The following is a 22,287-nucleotide window of genomic DNA, read 5'->3' as shown; positions in this document are numbered from 1 at the left end:
ACCGTGGAAATGATGCTGACCCGAGTGGCAACTTCAGACGAGATTGGTACTGTCTGTTGTCGTGGCCTCCTCTGCTGGTCCTGGAAGGACAACACCTCTCTCCCGTATACCACCTTCAGCTCTCTGTCTGCAAAGCAACAAGCCAATTTCCATTGATCTGCCAATGTCTCTAACTGTGAAGGGCAGTTCCATCTGTCAGCATATGACCAGTGGGCAATGGCCTTTTAAAGATTATGAGTGGGAGAATCAGGTTAACTTTGGACAAGATAGGCACCCCGGGTTGTTAATAAGGTGAGTTTGAGATGATTGCATAAGAAAACGGACTTGGGCCTTACGGAGGGAAACCCTCAATGAAACTGATGCTCTCTAATTTCTGGTAAGGTTCAGTCCAAATTCTTTGAACATAGTGCAATTGATTCAGCCTATTAATCGTTGTTTCTTAATCTTCTCTATACAGTCCAATTCATGTCATCTGGTAACAGTGAAAAGACTCCCATTGTCTTAAATTTCTGAATTCAAACTGTTGCATCCTCTTTCTTTGAAAATCAATTCATTAAGGACTGTTCTGCCATAGTATGGCTCTTGAGGACAGGAAGCGCAAGAGAATTATAAAATTGGACTTATGAAAAGTTAACTAGGAGAAAGTGAGGACTGCAGATGCTGGAGATTAGAGTCGAGAGTGTGGTGCTGGAAAAGTGCAGCAGGTCAGGCAGCATCCGAGGAGCAGGAGAATCGACGGTTCGGGCAAAAGCCCTTCATCAGGATTGAAACATTGATTCTCCTGCTGCATGGATGCTCCCTGACCTGCTGTGTTTTTCAAGCACCACACTCTCGACTTTTGAAAAATTAACTTAAGTCAGGTTATTGGAGTCAGCTACGAGGTTAAAACACTCATTTCTAGGAATTCAATGGGAGTAGATGGCACTCAAGGACAGAGCACATCAAACAAGTTTGTAATATTATAGAAATCAACTCATTAACTTCAGTGAGATTATTGGGGCAACTGTGTAGTTTACTCTGTTTAATCACACAGCTAAGAAGCTGATGAGAGGAAGTGGGGGGAATTGGTAGTCAGGACATTGTTGCTGTGAAATCCTGTTCACTGTCAGTTTTGATTTACTGGCACCACACATTCCTGGTGCATGCTGAATAAAACAAATATTACTGTATAGAAGTATTCTCTTAGACAAGAGTCAGCGCATAAAGACGATTTTGATTTGTATAGCTTGATAACACCATGTCCAATAAGAGAATACTTAATCACTGTCCCTTCCCTTTCATTACCATCACTGAATTCCCCACTGTCAACATCCTGAGAATTAACGTAGACTAGAAGCTCAATTGGATTTGACATATAAATATAATGGCTACAAGAGTGGGTCAGAGGCTAAGAATACTGCGACAAGTAGCTCATGTCATGCCTCCCCAAAGCCTGTCCACCATCTACAAGGATTAAGGCAGGAGTGTGATGGAATACACTCCACTTGCCTGGATGATAGCAACTCCAACAACCTTCAAGAAGCTTGACAGCATCCAGGACAAAGCAGCCTGCTTGATTGTCATCACATCCACAAACATCCTCTTCCTCCACCACTGATGCTTAGTAGCAGCAGTTTGTACTATCTACAAGACACATTGCAGAAATTCAGCTCTTTTCAAGCCAACACCCATTTCCATCCCAAAGGACAAGGGCAGCAGAAACCTGGGAGCACCACCACTTGCAAGCTCCCCTCCAAGCCACTCACCATTCTAAGTTTGAAATATATCAACATTCCTTCTTTGTCACTGGGTCAAAATCATGGAATTCTTTCCCTAAGGATGTTGTGGATCTACCTACAGCACATGGACTGGAGCGGTTCATGAAGGCAGCTCACCACTATCTTTTCAAGGGCAAATAGGGCCGGGCAATAAATGCTGCCCACCATGTGATGCCCAACTCCCAGAAGTGAATAAAAAGAAGGTAGGGATACTACCATTGCACTACAAGAACCCAGGTAGCCTTTTTGATATGTTCCTTGGGCTTGTCTGTTGGAGATCAGTTCTCCTTTGGGATAAGTAAGGTGCTGTTTAGATAATTAAACATGGACAAAAACATACCCAAAAAGTGTGTAGACACGCTAGAACTGGCAGGCTCATTATAGCAACTGAAAGAGTTCTCAGAGGGTTTGTCAACAGGAACTGTCAAGGCATTTAACATCCTGCTCTTCATATTTTGCAAGGGTAAGAAGATGTACTTGTTATTTCACTCTCTGTTGACATAAGCCTGAGGGCTGTCATTGCGGGATAAGTGATGACTTCACATGCCATGATCATAATGGGCTGCCTATCAGTTCACAGCCTAACTGACAGCCTCAAGTGCTTATTGTCTTTGAAGTGAAAAAATAACTATAAAAGCTTCCATTTGTAATGTAGTAAAGGAATTTGAATACAGTTACGCATAGCTTTTATCCCTGAGAGTGTTTACTTAAAACAGTGAATTAGTTAAGAACTTTATTCAATCTTAGCAAGTGTCCTGCAGTCTGCTCATAATGGATACAGGGTGAGTTGGCATAAAATGTGTCAGGGCGTAGTTTGGCATGAGTTGACTCTACCTTAGCTTTGAGGCTATAAAGGGTCTAATGGAGGGACGTAGCAGAGCACAGGTTGGCATGAATGGGACACGGAGAGTAGTTGCTGAATGAGTACTGGAGAGTTATTTCTTTGCTTTTTAATCTTGGTGGTTTGACAAATTGCCAGAGTACCAAGGTTGGCCTTTCATTGAATATACTCCATACTCTGCAACCTCTTTCCCAAGTTTGTGGCTATGACTCCCATTCTAACCTATAACCTTGGAACAAAAAAAGTCTGGCAGACATTGTCTGGGTCAGTTTTGTGTAGCCCCAAGAGTCAGTGAGTGAGTGCGTGTGTGTCTGTCTGGAAACTCGGAATATGCTTGCAGACTGAATGGAGAATGGACATCTTTTGCAAAGCATCACACATTCTGCATAGAGAAGACCACATTGTGAGCAGCAAATACTATATATTAAATTGAGCAAAGTTTACAAAAGTTGCTCCTTTGCCTATAAACAGTTTTTGGACTCTTGAATAGAGATGAGAGAGGAGTTAAAAGGGCAGGTGTTACACCTAATTAAAGCAAAATACTGCAGATGCAGGAAAATCTGAAATATAACAGAATGTGTCGGAGAAACTCAAGTCTGGCTGCATCTGTGGAAAGAGAAACAGAGTTAACATTTTGAGTCCAATATTACTGGTTATTTCAGGTGTTACATCGCTGAAATTTGTATTGAAAGGTGCAATGGGAAGGCTATAGGGTGTTGGAGGCGATTGAACAGTGTCACGGAGTGGACAGGCCCTTTGGATTGCTGAAAGGCAAGGGGACAGCAAGATGTATCTGGTTGTGGCATTACACTCAAGGTGGCAGAAAAGGTAGAATATGGTCTGTTACATACAGTGATTACATACAGTGATTACTGGGATAGAAGGTAGAACAAAGGGGAGCCCTATGCAACTTTCAACAATGCTAGATATCTTCTGTTTTTGAAAACTTAGGGTGTCATCTTGCCATCATGATTGACAGGGTACTAGGTCATGACTGGTACATTTCCTGCACTTCTATTCACACCCCTTGTCCTCCGTCCCAAAATCAAAGTATCTGTTGAGGGACGAGCAGGTATAGGTGTTTGAAAATCTTATGTTGGAATTCAAATCTTCAAGGAAAAAATCTGGAAGTATATTTTGGAGATGGAGAAATTAAAAATGGAGCATTCTGGAATTTAAAAATCACCAGTGACAGAAATCACCTCGCTTTATTCAAATTACAATATTTTATTAAATTAAGAATCTGATTCACTATATGAGATGTTTTTGCAATGTTCTTTTGAGATGCATTAAATTCTTATTTCATTGAGCTATCAGGACTATAACCTTAATCTAAAGCTTAACTTTTCAAGATTGTATTTGGTGAGAGAATATCAAGGACTTTTCAGTGTGACTTGATGTCTTCAACTTAAATTCCAATGAGTTGAGCATTTAAATTTAGTATAATTCCTTAAGTTTGTGTCAGTTTATATTCCTCAGAATTTCTTTGCAGTTCATTTTTCTTTAAGTTTAATAACTTTGCTTTATGTGGGTGGTATTGGTTCCTGGTCTTTGCTGTAAATTGGATGAAGTGACCAATTCATTTTGATTTCTCACTGACCTCCTACAGGGCACTATTTCCTGGCTCACCAGAACCTGGACAGGGCAGAGCAGAGTTATACATTTTTATAAGGAATATAAGGAAATTTTTGACAACATTCTGTTAGATTGTACACTTTTCAACATCAAATGCAGTCATAATCTTTTACAGCAATCAGTTAAATATTGCATTTGTATTGCAGATGACAAAAGAAAATCTTCCTGCAATCAAGAATGGATATGTTCATGCACCAGAGGTAGCTGGTTGCAAACAATTGCAGCAGAATTGTACAATTTTTTTCCCTCCCTTGAGCCTAGAACTAATCTTAGAACGGCAGACAAAATTGCTGCCAATTTTGTGGAAAGTCATAATATTCTCCTTTAGCTTGGCACAAACATAATAATGTAAATTTGAAGATGAATTATTTTGAGTTTGTATGAGTTCCTGCAGACATACAGGCTTCATTTTTTAACCCAGTGAGATGGGTCGTTTGCTAATGGTGGAATCAACAACAAAGATACTTTCATCTATTGCTTTTCACAACTTCAAGCACTTAAAATGTGCTTTATAATCAATTAAACTTAAATGCATTTTTTTTATGGGATGTGGGCATCACTGGCATTTGGAGCCTTTTCATAAATGCTTTTAAATTTGCTAGGCCATTTCAGAGGGCAGTTTCTAGGACAGACCAGCTAAGGATGGCAATTTATTTCCATAAAGGGCTAAAGTAAATGAAATGGAATTTTATGATGATGAATAACAGTTTAATGGTCATCGTTCTTAAGGCTAGCTTTTAGTTTGAGATTTTTTAAAAATTGAATTTCACCATCTGCAGTGATAGACTTTGACCTCGTCAGAGTATTAGCCTGAGCTTCTGGTGTTCTGGTGTCCTCACCCTGAACAACTTCTCTTTCCAATCCTCCCACTTCCTCCAAATGAAAGGAGTAGCCATGGGCACCCGCATGGGCCCCAACTATGCCTGCCTCTTCGTAGGATATGTGGAACAGTCCATCTTCCGCAACTACACTGGCCCCACCCCCCACCTTTTCCTCCGCTACATCGATGACTGTATCGGCGCCGCCTCGTGCTCCCATGAGGAGGTTGAACAGTTCATCCACTTCACCAACACCTTCCACCCCGACCTCAAATTCAGCTGGACAGTCTCAGATTCCTCCCTCCCCTTCCTTGACCTTTCTATTTCTATCTCAGGCGACCGAATCAACACGGACATCTACTACAAACCGACCGACTCCCACAGCTACCTGGACTACACCTCCTCCCACCCTGCCCCCTGTAAAAATGCCATCCCATTCTCCCAATTCCTTCGACTCCGCTGCATCTGCTCCCAGGAGGACCAGTTCCAAAAACGTACAGCCCAGATGGCCTCCTTCTTCAAGGACCGCAATTTCCCCCCCCGACATGGTCGACGATGCCCTCCACCGCATCTCTTCCACTTCCCGCTCCTCCGCCCTTGAGCCCCGCCCCTCCAACCGCCACCAGGACAGAACCCCACTGGTCCTCACCTACCACCCCACCAATCTCCATGTACAGCGCATCATCCGCCGTCATTTCCGCCACCTCCAAACGGACCCCACCACCAAGGATATATTTCCCTCCCCTCCCCTATCAGCATTCCGTAAAGACCACTCCCTCCGTGACTCCCTCATCAGATCCACACCCCCCACCAACCCAACCTCCACTCCCGGCACCTTCCCCTGCAACCGCAGGAGGTGCAAGACTTGCGCCCACACCTCCCCCCTCACCTCCCTTCAAGGCCCCAAAGGAAACTTCCATATCCGCCACAGATTCACCTGCACCTCGACACACATCATCTATTGCATCCTCTGCACCCGATGTGGCCTCCTCTATATTGGGTAGACAGGCCGGCTACTTGCGGAGCGTTTCAGAGAACACCTCTGGGACACCCGGACCAACCAACCCAACCACCCTGTGGCTCAACACTTCAACTCCCCCTCCCACTCCACCAAGGATATGCAGGTCTTTGGACTCCTCCATCGCCAGACCACAACAAAACGACGGTTGGAGGAAGAGCGCCTCATCTTCCGCCTAGGAACCCTCCAACCACAAGGGATGAACTCGGACTTCACCAGTTTCCTCATTTCCCCTCCCCCCACCTTGTCTCAGTCAAATCCATCGAATTCAGCACCGCCTTCCTAACCTGCAATCTTCTTCCTGACCTCTCCGCCCCCACCCCAGTCTGACCTATCACCCTCACCTTGACCTCTTTCCACCTATCACATTTCCGACGCCCCTCCCCCAAGTCCCTCCTCCCTATCTTTTATCTTAGCCTGCTGGACACACTTTCCTCATTCCTGAAGAAGGGCTTATGCCCGAAACGTCGATTCTCCTGTTCCCTGGATGCTGCCTGACCTGCTGCGCTTTTCCAGCAACACATTTTCAGCTTCTGGTGTTCTGGCCCAGTGACATTACTGTTTTCCCAACAACTCTCCTAAGACCGGTGTAAATCATCTTCAAATGTTAGCCTGTTGGAATGGTAGAAAAATGGCAGCCAATGTGTGCACAGTACAACAACACAGACAAGAAGAAAATAGAACTTGCTGGAAAAGCTCAGCAGGTCTGGCAGCATCAGTGAAGGGAAATCAGAGTTAACATTTCGGGTCAAGTGATCCTTCCTCAGAACTCAAAATTTCTATTTTTGTCTCTGATTTACAGCATCCACTGTTCTTTCAGTTTTTACAACAATGTGATTTTCAGTGTCAGTTGTTGAGGATTAAGAATATTGAGCAGACATTGTGTGTAACTTCTGTGGTCTTCTCCTCACAAAGTTATTGGATGCTTTACATCCCTCAGAGGGAGCATGTGAAATCATACATTTACTTGATGTTATACTGGATTGTTAGTTTTGTTGTTGTAAATCATTTTCGTGACCTACAGCTAAAATACTTGAGTCCTAGATATTTTGTTTGAATTACATTGCTAAATGGAAATGATACCATTTATTAGGGAATTCCAGAATTGTTCTGCTAAAGGTGATTCTTAAATTTATGGATGAATTTTGCACGAGCGACAGCAGGAAAATACACAGTTTTATCAGGGACAGGTTAGGATTTAGGCATAGAACGATCATTGTAAACTATCACATGATGCAGAATTTTACAGAGATATGACCATTTAAACCAGGAGCAGGAGTAGAATATTCAGCCCCTCACTCCTTCACTGCCATATAATAAGATCACAGTTGATCTGATTATCCACATTCAAATTCACATTCCTGTCTACCCTAATAACATTTCACCTTCTTACTCACCAAGAATCTATCTACCTCTGCTTAAAAATATTCAAGGACTCTGCTTTCATCAGATGCAAAATTAACAGCACTTACTGTTCTGGGGGAATAAATTTGGCGCCAAGTGCCACTATTCTGCTCATTTAAATATGGAAATCCAGAAGTTACAGTCAGAGATATCCAGCTCCTTTATAAGGTGCACTGTTTCTTGCTGATGGACTCAGCATGGAAGTCAATGTTTTGGCATGAACGTCAGGTACTTGTTTACTAGTTTTCCACTAATGATGCTGGGAAGAGTTTCGGCCTCTACATGCAGGAGTATTTGAATTTTCAACAGTGTGATGGGTATAATTACTTGTATATATAAAACCTCTCTGACCCTGAAAATTTCATGTTAAAAGTGTGAAGTCTTATTTCTGTAGAGATTAAGAAAGGTTGGAGGATTTTTCTCTCATTCTAACTAGTCTTTCTGATCTTTATTTAACTTCCTATACTTGATTTGACTATAATGTATATTTAGCGCTTTATCATTCTTGGTTTTGACTCTGCATGTCTCAATGAAGTTATTTCAGACTGAATGTAAGAAGAGACTGATCTTTATTTGTTGTGTTCACATTAGCCCTGATGAGGAAAACGTGCTGGATCAGAGCTACTCTCTGCTCAAAAGCCCACACAGTGCTTATAGTCATCAGGGAAGTCAATGTCAAATACCATTCCTTTGCCATTGACTGATAAATCCAGGATATTGTCTTTAATGCAATTTGCCAAATGGCATTTTTTGATGCTGTATGATTCTATGATTTAGTGATGCAAAATTAAAAGATGAAATTAAAAACAGCTATATATACAAAACTATCTTTTTATTGGATTGTCAGTGTGATTGCAGTTGAAGTTGGGAGTGAACCCAAGTTCCATAAATGAGATTTAACCAGTGAAGAAACTGCCAGTTGCCTTGTTTTTAATACTACTGTAGGCATTCATTTCTGAAAATTACAGTGGCAAAATGCAATGACATATAGTTATAGATAATATTCAGTAAGACGTAGGCTACAATTGAATATACTGATTTAAAATATCACGTAACCAATACAAAATTATAGTATTATCTACTCTATACAGTCTGTTATGTTTCATCAAGAACATATTTTGTCTCAAGAATTGAGACAATTGAGCAGAAATTTCAATTATCTAAGGATAGTTTTAACAAGAAATAGGTTTATTACATTATTCATAAGAAGTATAACATAGTTATTTTACAGGTTTGGATAGTATGACAATAAAGCACGCATTTAGCTTATACTATATCTTGTTACAGTTGCATAGTAGTTTGTCAGACTACACCAGGAGTATTGTCTATAGTGTCATAGGTTTTTAACAGCATAGCAAAAGGCCCTTCGGCCCATTTTGTCTACATCAATCATCAAGCATCTATTTATTCTAATCCCATTTTCCAACATTTGGCTCATAGCCTTGTAAGCTATGGTGTTTCAAGTGCTCATCTAAATGCTTTGTAAATGTCTTGAGGGTTCCTGTCTCAACCACCATTTTAGGCAGTGAATTCCAGATAACCATCTGCCTCTTTTTCTCATATCCCCTCTAAACCTCCTGCTCCTAACATTGAAACTGTGCCACCTAGTTATTGGCCCTGTACTATCCCACCTACGCTATCTGTGCCCCTCATAACTTTGTACACCTCCATCAGGGTCCACTCAGTCTTTTCTGCTCTAAAGAAAACAATCCCAGTCTCTCTAGTCTCTGTTCCAAGCGGAATTGCTCCAGCACAGGCAACATCCTAGTGAATCTTCTAAGCATCTCCTCCATTGGAATCACATCGTTCCTGTTGTATTGTGACCAGAACTGCACACAGTACTCCAGCTATGGCCTAACTAATGTTGTTTAAGCTCCATCATGACCTTGTATGCCTGATAACCACCTTATTTTTCGTTTTTTTTATTTTTTATTTTTTCTGTTCTGCCGTCTTTAAGTGCACTGAGGTTCCTCTGATCCTCAGGTCCTACAGTTAAATGTGTACTCCCGGGTCCTCCCAAATTACATCACCTTTCATTTTTCAGGATTAAATTCTATTTGTCACTGTTCAGCCCATCTGATCAGCTAGCCTATGTTAATGAATGAATGAATGAGCTTTATTATCCCTATACTCAAAAGAGTACAGTTTAAGTTCATATGTCGCCATTTACAGTGCCACCTTAGGTACAAAGGTACCTCGGCACAGCTTCTTTAGTTAATATAGAAATAAAATGGCCAGTATTGCAGAAATAAATATGTGGAACTGCCCTTTTCCAATCCATACAACGGTGGCACCTAGCCTCCAGTCCGCACTGGACCCTGGCTCCAGACCATGCCGGGCTTCACCTTGAAGATCATGAGGCTGGGAGGTTGCTTAAGACTGCCTCGCTGGGCCAAGAGGACGCCACCCCTTGAGGCCACTGCACCAGCTGGGGAGGCCACTATGTCATGCTGGGAGGCCACCATGCTATGCTGGGAGGGTGCCACAGGAGGCTGCTATGTCAGGCCAGGACGTTGCTATGCCAGGTCAGGAGGCTCAGAAGAGGATGCAACCTCTCAACATCTACATATCAAGCCCCCTAAGAATCTTACATATGTTTCAATAAAGTCTCCTCTTATTCTTCTACACTCTAATGAGTACAAGCATAATTTGCTGAACCTCTCATCCTTCCATGCTCAGCATGAACCTAGTGATCCTTTTCTGTGCTGCCTCCAATGCCGGTATGTGTTTCTTTAGATACAGGGACTGAAAAGTGTTACTGCATCAGGTGGAAGACTCAGAGGTAAACTCAGAACAGATTTCAGTCATTTTACCTAAAGAAGGGTATACTTTCTGTAAAGAAGCACATAAAGATTTCATCAAACTGATTCTGGGATAGTGGGATTTGCCTATGAGGAGAGATTGAAAAGAATGGGCCTCTATTTTATAGAGTTTAGAAGGAGGAAAGGTGATCGCATAGAAACTTGAAAAATTCTTACAAGACTTGATGGGATAGATGCAGGAAGGATGTTTCTCTGGCAGGTGGACTCTAGAATCAGGGGACACGGTCTCAGAAAGAGATAAGCCATTTAGGACTAGGATGAGGAAGAGTTTCTTCACTTAGGCAATGTTGAATTTTTTGAACTCTCCACCCAGATTTCTGTGGACAGTCAGTTATTAAGTATATTCAAGGTGATAGTTAATAAGTTTCAAGATGTTAAAGACATCATGGAATAAGGGGTAGTGTAAGAAAATGCTATTGGGGTAGAAGATCAGACATGATATAGTTGAATGGCAGGGAAGACTTGATGAGCTGAATGGTCTATTCTTGCTCCTGTTTCCTATATGGGTATATAGTTACTCATTCTGCAACTAGATGGTTTTCTGGAAGGAATGACTGTTGTCCTTTCCAATTTGTCCCAAAATCTGACAAATTATGGGTAAAACATCCATGTGGGTTGGAATATTGATCTGGGACGTCTCTTTTAGGAAGAACTGATGCACATATTTCTGGTACTGAGACAAAGTCAGATAACACTGCAACGTGTTGGATTCTTCTCAATATTAATACTGAAATTAGTGTTAGAATCTAATATCAACCCTTTGCCTGATGCAAATTGATTAGAAGTACCCTGAAAATGGCACAGAAGGACAATGTTCTATTGTTGCATCTCTGGGACTGTCTTCATTCTTCTGTGGTTCTTTGTGCTACACTCCTAATAACCAGTTCGTGAGGAGAGAAGCCAGTATTTAGTAGGAAAGGATTTATTCAGAGATAAATTTCATAGATATACATCTCATGACTTTGCTGTCCTCCTGTGTCAGTAAGTGCTTCCTCATAGTTATTTATCAACCTGTTCAGATATGATACACCTCTGGTGCAGGACGATGTGAAAATAGATTGGTAGGGACACACTACATGACTTTTTTCCATTCCACGAGCCACCATGATGGGATTTGAGCCCATGAATTTTTGGCCTAGGCCTCTGGATCAGTGAAATCAGTCTTTGAGCCAGTTCTGTATCCAAATGGCTAGTTCTCCCTGTATTCCATGAGATCTAACTTTGCTAACCAGTTTCCCACGAGGAACCTTGTCGAATACCTTACTGAAGTCCATATAGATCACATCTACTGCTCTGCCCTCATCAATCCTCTTTGTTACTTCTTCAAAAAACTCAATCAAGTTTGTGAGACATGATTTCCCACGTACAAAGCCAAGCTGACTATCCCTAATCAGTCCTTGCCTTTCCAAATACATGTACATTCTGTCCCTCAGGATTCTCTCCAACAGCTTGCCCATCACCGACATCAGGCTCACTGGTCTACAGTTCCCTGGCTTGTTCTTACCATCTTTCTTAAACAGTAGCACCACGTTAGCCAACCTTCAGTCTTCTGGCACCTCACCTGTGACTATCGATGATACAAATATATCAGAGGTCCAGCAATCCTTTCCCTAGCTTCCCACAGAGTTCTCGGATACACCTGATCAGGTCTTGGGGATTTATCCATATTTATGCGTTTCAAGATATCAAGCACTTCCTCGTCTGTAATGTGGACATTTTCCAAGATGCCACCATTTATTTCCCTACATTCTATATATTCCATGTCCTTTTTCACATTAAATACTGATGCAAAATGATCGTTTAGTATCTCCCCCATCTCCTGCGGCTCCACGCAAAGGCTGCCTTGCTGATCTTTGAGGGGCCCTATTCTTTCCCTAATTACCCTTTTATCCTTAATGTATTTGTTAAAAATCCTTTGGATTCTCCTTAACTCTATTTGCCAAAGCTATCTCATGTCCCCTTTTTGCCCTCCTGATTTCTCTCTTAGGTGTACTCCTACTGCCTTTACACACTTCTAAGGATTCACTCGATTTATCCTCTCTATACCTGACATATACTTCCTTCTTTTTCTTAACCAAACCCTCAATTTCTTTAGTCATCCAGCATTCCCTATGCCTATCAGCCTTTCTTTTCACCCTAACAGGAATATCCTGTCTCTGGACTCTCGTTATCTCATTTCTGAAGGCTTCCCATTTTCCAGCCATCCCTTTACCTGTGAATATCTGCCCCCAATCAGCTTTTGAAAGTTCTTGCCTAATACCATCAAAATTGGCCTTTCTCCAATTTAGAACTTCAACTTTTAGATCTGGTCTATCCTTTTCCATCATTATTTTAAAACGAATAGAATTATGGTCACTGGCCCCAGAGTGCTTACCCTCTGACACCTCAGTCACCTGCCCTGCCTTATATCCCAAGAGTAGGTCAAGTTTTGCACCTTCTCTAGTAGGTACGTCCACATACTGAATCAGAAAATTTTCTTGTACACACTTATTCCTCTCCATCTAAACCCTTAACACTATGGCAGTCCCAGTCTATGTTTGCAAAGTTAAAATCCCCTACCATAACTACCCTATTATTCTTACAGATAACTAAAATCTCCTTACAAAATTGTTTGTCAATTTCCAGGTGACTATTAAGGGGTCTATAATACAATCCCAATACGGTGATCATCCCTTTCTTATTTCTCAGCTCCACCCAAATAACTTCCCTGGATGTATAGTGTTACACACAGAATCATAGTGAATGTTCTTCCTTTTAAGCGGATTTTAGGTCCCTACTTAGTGAAACAATTGCTATTCAGCACTTAGACCTGGATATTTCTTGTGCAGTAAATGTATCAGGATAAAATATAATGTATTATAAAATTGTCAGACAGTTTAAAATGTTGAATATATTCTGACTTTAAATTTTATTGCTGGATGCCAGATTTTTAATACTTTGTCAAATGTTATTTACAGGCCTCCGTCTGCTGATGTTCTCGCCCTTTATTTCTCTATTCCAGGTTGTTTATGTGTGCTCATTATACATTTGTTGTAGTCAAATGATAGCTGAGAATGTTTACAAAAATATAACTTAATAGTAACTCAGGCATGAATTTACCTAATAAATTTGACCAAGTGGTTTAAGATTTGCCATGGTGAAGGATTCTTTCCACAAAGAGACTTGCTTGCCTTTCAGATTTTTACACCAGGGATTTTGCTGCTATTTTCAAATACCCTTTTTACAAACTTAATAGAAATATATTTTCTCAGAATGCTCTTAAATGCTCTTATTTTATCTTTTACTTTATTTCAAAGATGTTAAAGTTTTTCTAACTGAAGCTTTCCTGTCATAAATTGACCATGTACTACTGTACTCTTTTGAACCCTAGATAATCAGGAAAAATACTTGGAGGTTGAAAAATGCATCATCCATTGATTCTATTGCGTGTTTATTTCTCAAACACTGCAACAAAATACCAAAGAATTAACTTCTTCCCACAGACAATTTCTATTGTCCTAAATTTGAATGTGATTGGTGAACAAATTAAATCAGATTTTAAAAAAGATGTTTTCTTCCCCAATCTTTGATTGTTCCCTTTCTAAAAGTGTCCACATCTTCACTGGGAAATGCTTCTACAGGTAGGAGTCACCCAACTTTGCCTCATTCAAGTGAGCATCATAAATTTGAGTGTTGACAGTGAGTTTTAGAGAACTATCTGGTGGACAAGGACATGCTATAATAGTTCCACCCTGTCAGTATTAAGCTCCCACACATCTGGGAAAAAATAATTGCTCAGTGATGGGGAACCTGGGCAATTTTTTCGACCCTACCCTAGAGGCACTATAGCTCACAATTTCTGCACGAAAATCAAATCTGACACTCAGTGCTAAGGAGTGCTGTATTGTTCGAGGAGCCATCTTGCAGATGAGCCGTTAAACTATAGCCCACTTGGATGGATTTAAAAGAACCCATGGTTCTATTTCAAAGACAAGCAGGAAAGCTCCCCCTGTGTCTTGGCCAATATGTCTCCCTCAATCAATATTACAAAATTGATTTAACGTTTTGGTTCTTCAGAACTAAAGAAGGGTTGCTAGACCTGAAATGTTAAGTACGATTTCTCTCCACAGATGCTGCCAGACCTGTTGAGCTTTTCCAGCAATTTCAGTTTTTATTTCTGATTTCCAGCATCTGCAGTTCTTCTGGTTTTCACCAAATTGATTACCTGGTTGTGGTCACATTGCTGCTTGCAGGAACTTGATGCCAGCAAATTGGCTGCCAAGTTTCCTACATTACAACAGTGAGTAACTTAAAATGTACTTCTTGGCTGTAAAGTATTTGGTTGTTATGAAAAGCACAGTATAAGTGCAAGTCATTCTTTTTTCCTATTGTCAAATACAGCTTTCTCACTGCTGTATTTGGGTTTAGCGAACAGCACAGATTAAAGATTCAACTTGGCACCATATAGAGTGCCTATGGTTCAGACTGATTTTGAGACATTAATTCATCAAGCCACTTTCTTTGAACTGTTTTTAAGTGATTAATGTAACAGGAATAAACAAATTTATTATTGTACTTATTTATTAATGGATATAATGAATCGCAAGTAAAACTTACAGAAGTACTTCCATCGTATATGAACAGACTACATCTGGAGGCAACTGCAAAGGACACTGATATCTTACATAATTGATCCTGGCAGTTACTGACAGCAAGTAGAAAGAAGCAGGAAGTTTGTGCCAGGAACAAACTCAGAGCTCCCATGATCTACTGCAGTCTCCAAAGCTTAGGTGCATTAAATTTCATAATTGTCTCTGAGATAGTTCTACAGATAGGAACTGAGTGTTATTATATTTCACAAAGACATTTTTTGTATGGAAGCAGACTGCTGGTGTGCCGAGCATAAACGTGGTTCCTGGTTTAAGTATCAGCAAGTCCTGTGATGCTGCTGCTATGAATGCCTGACAACCTGGCCATGTTGCTGCATTGCAAAAGAGGATACCTTCTGTTTTAAAGTGAAGTCATTTTCATTCAGTCCTACTGTTGTCATGGTTTAGGATTTCTGTGAATCTTAAAATCAGGCATAAGTTTATTTTCCAGTTTTGTCAAGCATATAATTGTCAAGTTATAAGGTTACATCACTGGACCTATAGAAGCTTTATAAAGTGCTAACATCAGTGTTGAAGAGAAGCTGCAAGCCTTGATGTTTCACAGTATATGTTCTACTATTCTAACAATCATTATCAGAAATATTCTTGCATGAAGGATACTTAATGTGATGTGATTTTCTCTACGTTAACCCATGTAACATATTTTACAGAGGTGGTTCTTATTGAGACAGATATCTGGAAGTTTATTTACTTATTTTGGATTCACAGATTTATCATTTTAATTTAACAGGCGATAATTGACCAGAAGCCAAAACAATGGTTATTGTGGAAATTAAAAGCTCATGGTGCTGAGCTAACATATTGGCATGACAGAAAATTGGCTGGCTACCAGAATACAGAGTAGAATTAAGAGGGGATTGTTCAGGCTGGCAAGATATCATGAACAGTGTGCCACATGGATAGCTGCTGGGGCTGAAACTCTTTATTATTTATATCAATGATTTGGATGAAGGGACTGAAGATAAGTCACTATCCCCACCCCCCAGAACCCCGAGGGGAACACTACCCCTGCTCATGCCTCCACCCCCATTCCCCCCCACCATCACACCCAATCCAGGTACTGGCTCCGACCCCACTCCCAGCTCCACACCCACACCAGATCCCAGCCCTGCCGAGTTTTCACCATCCCTCCAGACCTCCCACTCACTGAGGATGAACGATCAGTCCTCAGCAAAGGACTCACCTTCATCCCCCTCCGTCCACGCCTCCGAGCTTACTTTCACAATCAGGACTCCTGCCCACCTTCCAAGGACCCCTTCGCCCACCTCCAACACACTGCATCCACCTGGACACCCCGCACTGGCCTATTACCTGCCCTCGACCTCTTCATTTCCAACTGCCGCTGGGACATTAACCGCCTCAACCTGTCGATCCCCCACTCCAACCCCTCATCCTCACAATGCGCAGCCCTCCAATCCCTCTGCTCTAATCCCAACCTCACCATTAAGCCAGCGGATAAAGGGGGCGCAGTGGTAGTCTGGCGCACTGACCTCTACACCGCTGAAGCCAAACGCCAACTCGAGGACATCTCTTCCTACTGCCCCCTCGACCATGACCCCACCCCCCATCACCAAACCATCATCTCCCAGACCATACAGAACCTCATCACCTCAGGAGATCTCCCACCCACAGCTTCCAACCTCATAGTCCGGGAACCCTGCACTGCCCGGTTCTACCTCCTTCCCAAAATCCACAAGCCTGACCATCCCGGCCGACCCATTGTCTCAGCATGCTCCTGCCCCACTGAACTCATCTCTACCTACCTCGACACTGTCCTATCCCCCCTAGTCCAGGAACTCCCCACATACGTTCGAGACACCACCCACGCCCTCCACCTCCTCCAAGACTTCCGTTTCCCCGGCCCCCAATGCCTCATCTTCACCATGGATATCCAATCCCTCTACACCTCCATCCGCCATGACCAGGGCCTCCAAGCCCTCCGTTTTTTCCTCTCCAGACGTCCCCAACAGTACCCTTCCACCGACACTCTCATTCGTTTGGCCGAATGGTCCTCACCCTTAACAATTTCTCCTTTGAATCCTCCCACTTCCTCCAGACCAAAGGGGTAGCCATGGGCACACGTATGGGCCCCAGCTATGCCTGTCTTTTTGTTGGCTACGTAGAACAGTTGATCTTCCGTAATTACACTGGCACCATCCCCACCTCTTCCTCCGCTACATTGATGACTGCATTGGCGCCACCTCGTGCTCCCGCGAGGAGGTTGAGCAATTCATCAACTTCACCAACACATTCCATCCTGACCTTAAATTTACCTGGACCATCTCTGACACCTCCCTCCCCTTCCTGGACCTCTCCATCTCCATTAGTGACGACCGACTTGACACTGACAGTTTTTACAAACCCACCGACTCCCACAGCTACCTGGATTACATCTCTTCCCACCCTATCTCTTGCAAAAATGCCATCCCGTATTCCCAATTCCTCCGCCTCCGCCGTATCTGCTCCCAGGAGGACCAGTTCCACCATAGAACACACCAGATGGCCTTCTTTAGAGACCGTAATTTCCCTTCCCACGTGGTTAAAGATGCCCTCCAAAGTATCTCGTCCACAAAAAGACCCCACCACCAGGGATATATCTCCCTCCCCACCCCTTTCTGCCTTCCGCAAAGACCATTCCCTCCGTGACTACCTGGTCAGGTCCACGCCCCCCTATGAACCACCCTCCCATCCTGGCACTTTCCCCTGCAACCGCAAGAACTGTAAAACCTGTGCCCACACCTCCTCCCTCACCTCCATCCCAGGCCCAAAGGAGCCTTCCACATCCATCAAAGTTTTACCTGCACATCCACTAATATCATTTATTGTATCCGTTGCTCCCGATGCGGTCTCCTCTACATTGGGGAGACTGGGCGCCTCCTAGCAGAGCGCTTTAGGGAACATCTCCGAGACACCCACACCAATCAACCAAACCGCCCCGTGGCCCAACATTTCAACTCCCCCTCCCACTCTGCCGAGGACATGGAGGTCCTGGGCCTCCTTCACCGCCGCTCCCTCACCACCAGACGCCTGGAGGAAGTACGCCTCATCTTCCGCCTCGGAACACTTCAACCCCAGGGCATCAATGTGGACTTCAACAGCTTCCTCATTTCCCCTTCCCCCACCTCATCCTAGTTTCAAACTTCCAGCTCCGCATTGTCCCCTTGACTTGTCCGGACTTGTCCCACCTGCCTAGCTCCTTTCCCACCTATCCACTCCACCCTCTCCTCCCTGACCTATCACCTTCATCTCCTCCCCCACTCACCTATTGTACTCTATGCTACTTTCTCCCCACCCCCACCCTCCTCTAGCTTATCTCTCCACGCTTCAGGCTCTCTGCCTTTATTCCTGATGAGGGGCTTTTGCCCGAAACGTCGATTTTGCTGCTCATCGGATGCTGCCGGAATTGCTGTGCTCTTCCAGCACCACTGATCCAGAATCTGGTTTCCAGTATCTGCAGTCATTGTTTTTACCTCAATGGGCCAAGTGTTCATTGTTCATTTTATTTATATTACTATTGCGTTTTATACATAGTTCAGGGGCTGACTAACTGACTGACCAACTTATTGTTAGTCTGACTGCTGTTTTCCTGCTTAACTGACCAACTAACAGTGTAGACAGTAAGACAATAAGATGGAGACATTTCATACTTCAGTGTCACATGTCACAGTGTCATCTAGTTGTTTTGAGTGTATTGCCTTTCTGAGATCTGAACAATAATACAACAGTATTTACTTGTTTCTCATGATTAAAGATACATGCTCATTTTTCATGCACTGTTGAATGTTTTTATGTTCAGTTTTCAGTGATTTAAACTTAGCCCTTCTTTAAGCAATAATCAAACTATTCTCTGAAGAGTGGCACCTTCATCAAAGAGTACAGCATCACTTTTGTGACTGTATAGAAAATTTCATGCAATTCTGTACTGTCATGTTGTATCTAGTGCTCATCATTACCTACATCTGTCCCAATCCCTTCACTTGCCATGCAATGCCTTGGGAGAAGCAGAAGGTCAGTAGAAAACAACCAGCTTCCAGTGGATTAAACAAAATCCAGGAGGCCGCAGAGTCTGGGAGACACATTTACGACCTGCGGATATGTTGGCCATTCTGAGGAAATCATTTAGAGTACTTGCATTGAATTAGCACCCTTTGCACGAGTTGGCAGCTTTTTTCAAACAGCAGCATTTTATAAGAAAGAGATGCCTCTTAACCTATAACCTTGTTCTAAGTTCATGTAACCGGCACTTATGTCTCCTGATCCTCCCTAACCTTTCTACTAAATCAATTTATACACATGGGCTGAATTTATTTCTTACCTTAAAGATAAATATTAAGGAAAAGGACTTGTGGCTGAATCTTGCTATCAAAAATACCACAGTCCTCACATTGAATTGATCATGCCTAACCTCTGGCTTTACTCAGCCTGCTCACTCCCCACACCACTTGTCCTCCTCACCTCACCTTTCTTCTTCCTTACTGTACCCTATTTACTCCCCTTCTGCCCCATCTGCAGTACCTGTGAACATAGAACAAATAGAACACAACAATAACATTGGAGGAACAAAATTGTATAGATGCTTAATGTATTTGCAGCAATATTTGCACAATTTTAAAGGAGGGATTAAAATAAATGACTGAAACTTTCTTTTAAAATAATGGAAAGGGGAGGAGCTTGTCAGATTTTTACACAATATCACAATCCTAGATCATTGATTCTGCAAGAAAGAAAGTACTAAATAAAAGTATTAAAATATCTAAAGGCATATTTCTATGCTCACTCCCAATCCTACCACCACATCTCCAGTTCCCTTAAGGTTTTCTGCTTCTGTAATACTCTCTTCATATATCTGATAACATTCCCTACAGTACGGAAGCAGGCCCTTCGGCCCAACAAATCCACACTGACCCTCCGAAGAGTAACCCACCCAGACCAATTCCCCTACTCTATATTTACCCCTATCTAATTCACCTATCACTATGGGCAATTTAGCATAGCCAGTTCACCTGACCTGCACATGTTTTGGATTGTGGGAGGAAACTGGAACACCCGGTGGAAACTCACACAGACAGAGGGAGAGAGTGCAAACTCCACACAGACAGTTGCCCGAGGCGGGAATTGAACCTGGGTTCCTGGCACTTTGAGGCAGCAGAGCAAACCACTGAGCCACTGTGCTGCCCTATCTATCCATCTGCCCTGTCTATTCTCCTACTCTATGAATGTGATGAAGATGTTTAAACCTGTATAGCTCCTCTCTATATCTCCCTTCCCGGAATAAAATATCCTTTGTTCTGCTTCTAGTCAGGTTCATACTCTCACCACTTTTCCCAGTACTGCATCATTCACTGAATCACTGCTGTGTTTGCTCGCACCCCTAAATAGAACTATTCATCTGTTTTTCTTCCAGTTCCCATCTCTGTGTGGTCCATCATCCATTCTTCCCCTCCTTGATTTCTCTGTCTCAATTTCTGGGGTTTAGCTGACAACCAATGTTCTCTGTAAGTCCACTGACATTGCAGAGAGATGTCTACAAGTGGGTCTAAGGTTTAGATGAACAAGAAATGTAACTACTTTAATAAAAGCATTTCCAAGAAGAAACCTTTACCAATAGCAAGAACATTAATTTTAAATTGTCAATGGAAGAAAATTAGTGAACTTTTTTAATCAATATCAAATTGAGTGTTTATATGTTGGCGCAAAGTTTGATTCAATAGTCTTTACCATTCCATATTATTGCTCTTTATAGGCCTATCTGTTTGAACTTGGCTCCAGTAATTTTGTCCACAAGTTATCGGGGCATACAGAGACTGTCATTACTTTGGCATATAGTTCTTCTGCACCAAAGGTAATATATTTCTTCTTATTTCTTGAATAAATTGACCAATTGACAAACATGTAGAACATCACATATGATAACGTGATATAATAGATATAAATGATCTAATGGATCAGAAATTACTGATAATTTGATACTTTGTAATGAAGATCTTGTGAATTAGTTCTAAGCTCTAACATGGTTGTTGAAAAACCTGCAAAGGTTGCTTTGCTATCAGTTGAACAAATGGTAATAATACCAGTATTTAGTGGGTAAAGCTGAAACCATTCATCTTTCTTTCTTGTCCCCATATTTTGGTCATTTGGGTGTCATGACTTACTTTACAATTGCAACAATTTGAAAGAGTATTGTAGTGTGGTTTCCTTAATTGAGTCACTTTTATTAATGCTGAAACTTTATTGCTGGAACAGCACAGCAGGTCAGGCAGCATCTAGGGAACAGAAGATTCGACGTTTCGGGCACATGCCCTTCTTCAGGCATGTGCCCGAAACGTCGAATCTTCTGTTCCCTAGATGCTGCCTGACCTGCTGTGCTGTTCCAGCAATAAAGTTTCAGCTTTGATCTCCAGCGTCTGCAGACCTCACTTTCTCCTCACTTTTATTAATGATCAAATTAGTTTTGCAGTTATTGTTGTGGTAGGAGGAAGTATCTGAACCCTGGAAAAGCTAATTTGTGAAGGATTAGCATTTATGTTCAATATGAAATGTAATAGCTATAGCACTGAGGCCGTAGGGGTAGGAGGGGTGTGGGGGTCATGTCCTTCTTGGCAATGGGAGATGCTGCTGTAGACATCTTAGCAAAGCATCTTACAAATTGCTGCAGTGCTTCCTGCCGGAGTACACACGGGAGTTTCAGTGCACCAGTGGAGCTTCATCAGCCTCGTCGGTGCTGATTTACTCTTCTTTTCCTTTGTCGAAGCATTTTTTTTCTCATTTCTTTTGATGGCAATATGTGGGGAATTATGGCTTCAAATCTCTGTCATATCAAACCATCATGCAGCACATCAAAGTTGTGCCTGTTATAATTTCCATTTAAAATCAAAGCCACACTATGGGATAAATTAGCCTTTCCATACTTATGGGAATAATATTACAGAGCATAAAAAGGATGCAATTCAAGAAGGTTTGTCTCACAAAAGCCTGACCAACAAGTGTCAGCATTGATCTATTAAAAGCAAACCATGTCTGACAAATAAGGTTTGTGAATGTATTAGATTATTAGATCCAATTAGCAGTTGCTCCTGGGACTCAGCTCAAATTCATAATATAGCTTTTCTTTACTGTACTGAGCATAAAGGAACATCAGAGCATAAGAAATAGGAGCAAGTGTAAACCATTTGATTCCTCAAGCGTGTACCTTAGGTCACTAAAATCATGACTGATCTGATGTGGCCTTCACTCTAGTTTCTTGCCTGCCCTCCAAACAACCAATAATATGTCTGACTCAAACTTGAATATATTCAATGACCTAACCTCTTTTGCATCTGGTGGAAGAGAATTACAAGAGCTAT

The 22,287-nt window shown here is 42.1% G+C and overlaps 1 protein-coding gene across 6 annotated transcripts in view; it reads left to right on the top strand.

Annotated features, from left to right (window-relative positions):
- wdr27 (WD repeat domain 27) overlaps positions 1–22,287 on the top strand; it is a 526,425-nt gene that overhangs the window by 269,569 nt on the left and 234,569 nt on the right. For 4 of the 6 annotated variants that reach the window (XM_087991151.1, XM_087991149.1, XM_087991148.1 and 1 more), the window contains one exon: positions 20,688–20,786. The exons of 1 other annotated variant lie outside the window; for it this stretch is intronic. In XM_087991151.1, coding sequence (XP_087847277.1) covers positions 20,688–20,786 — 99 coding nt within the window. Of the gene's footprint in view, positions 1–14,462; positions 14,575–20,687; positions 20,787–22,287 lie in introns of those variants that run through there. One more of the 6 variants, XR_015758354.1, reaches the window with a different exon arrangement.

The sequence above is a fragment of the Chiloscyllium plagiosum genome, unplaced genomic scaffold (assembly GCF_037043375.1).
Source record: "Chiloscyllium plagiosum isolate Xiang-an unplaced genomic scaffold, Cpla_swu_hap1 HiC_scaffold_10, whole genome shotgun sequence".
In the NCBI taxonomy this organism is placed as follows: Eukaryota; Metazoa; Chordata; class Chondrichthyes; order Orectolobiformes; family Hemiscylliidae; genus Chiloscyllium; species Chiloscyllium plagiosum.
This window is presented reverse-complemented; position numbering and strand designations above follow the sequence as displayed.